General features: G+C 50.4%; 1 protein-coding gene across 1 annotated transcript in view; it reads left to right on the top strand.

Moving 5' to 3' along the window:
- Window positions 1–1,331, top strand: part of SAR1A (secretion associated Ras related GTPase 1A) — a 3,710-nt gene extending 2,379 nt beyond the window's left edge. Inside the window, exon 6 of the mRNA XM_029962610.1 lies at window positions 235–1,331. Coding sequence (XP_029818470.1) covers window positions 235–351 — 117 coding nt within the window. The 3' untranslated portion in view covers window positions 352–1,331. The remainder of the gene's footprint in view (window positions 1–234) is intronic.
- Window positions 1,332–1,623: the final 292 nt, after the last annotated feature.

Here is a 1,623-nt window from a genome sequence, read left to right as displayed (position 1 = left end):
AGGTGTCCCTGCCCATGGTAGGGAGGTGCACCAAGGTGTTTTTTAAGATCCCTTCTGTCCCAAACCATTCCACAACTGGACAATGCCAGTGCCCTCGGGCAGGTTTTGAAACTGCCAGAACTGTCCAAAACACGGGGGGCTGTGAGAGGGGTGTCCCTGGGTGGTGGTGGCTCACTGGGCGCTTCCCTGAGGGCTTCAGGGGTGCAGCTCTGACTCCTGTTTGGCTTTCCCTAGGGAAACGTGCCCCTGAAGGACCTGAACGCGCGCCCCATGGAGGTGTTCATGTGCAGTGTGCTCAAGAGGCAAGGCTACGGCGAGGGCTTCCGCTGGCTATCGCAGTACATTGACTGACACGAGTCCCGCTCCTCTGGACTGGTCCTGTTCACAGCTTGCTATGGACTTTTCTATTAGAACACGGGAGGCTTTCCAACCGCATTGACCAAGAGACTCCTGGTTTTCCGGCTGCCCTTAGGGCACAGTGGTGACACCACTCTTTTCCACGCGGCGGGAGGCAGCGCCGTTCTGTTCCGCAGGAGTTGTCCCTGTCAGCTCAGTGGCAGCGGGGCTGCTCCAGTCTGGGAAGTCAAAACTCTGCACGCTGCTCTGTAACAGCTGAAAAAGAGAGCACGTCTCACCACTGTGGTTTAATTGACTTCAGAAAAAAAAAAAGAAAAAAAAAAACGAAAAGGAAAAAGCAATTATATTTTTTAAAGAAAGTGTTAATGTAAACGGCGTCCCTCCTAACTTTTTAGTTTAACGTTCATCTTGTTTAGTCCAGAGTCTGGTTTAGGGTTTTTTAAAAATATATTTAACGATATTTAGGTATTTCACGAATTACTGAACCAAGGTATCACGATATTAGAAGTCCTCAATAAACATAGCATTTGGGCTTAACTGAGCTGTAGGGTGGCTGTGCTGTGTCACGCTGACCGACAACGACGTGCCGTTGGGACTGAGGTGTGCAATCCCAGCTTCTTTAGTTTACAGGGATTTTTTTTTTTGATTTTTCCTAGTTGGAGAGGAGCACCTGGTGCAGGTTTGGGGGGTGGTGTCTGGCACTCACTGACAGTGGGAAGGGGCTGCCTGGTTCCACCTCAGGCCAGACTCTCCCATCGAGGGCGTCGGGTCCTCTGGCTGCACCATCGCAGTGAGAACCACAAAGCTGTTTGGGTTGTTGTAGCATGGAAGTGTTTGACATTTGCATATCATGAAGTTATTAATGTAGACTAAACCGGTTTCTTTTATACTCTCGATGGACTTCTTTTGTCTGAAGTTTCATTACTGTCTGGCACTCATTTTCAGTTCAATAAAGACGTGTCTTTCTCCTCTCAGGGGGCAGGAGCCTCAGTCTGGCCTGGCACTGGCTGGGCCCCGCTGTGGCCGTCGGAACAGCTGCCACAGAGTTCCAGAAGGGTTTGGACAACGCTCTCAGGAAAACAGCAGGATTCTTGGCATGTCCTCTACAGGGCCAGGAGCTGTACTCAGTGATCCCTGTGGGTCCCTTCCAACTCAGAGTATTCTATTTGTTCTCATCATCATCATGGCCAGGCTTTGTGAACGAAGGTTTGGGGAGGGCTGTACCCATGTTTGTCACAAGCTCGCTGGTGGCTAAAAAGGCCAATA

Source organism: Manacus vitellinus, unplaced genomic scaffold, assembly GCF_001715985.3.
Source record: "Manacus vitellinus isolate BGI_N305 unplaced genomic scaffold, ASM171598v3 scaffold_48_pilon, whole genome shotgun sequence".
Taxonomy (NCBI): Eukaryota; Metazoa; Chordata; class Aves; order Passeriformes; family Pipridae; genus Manacus; species Manacus vitellinus.
Note: the sequence above shows the minus strand (reverse complement) of the source record. Positions and strands in the feature narration are given on the sequence as shown.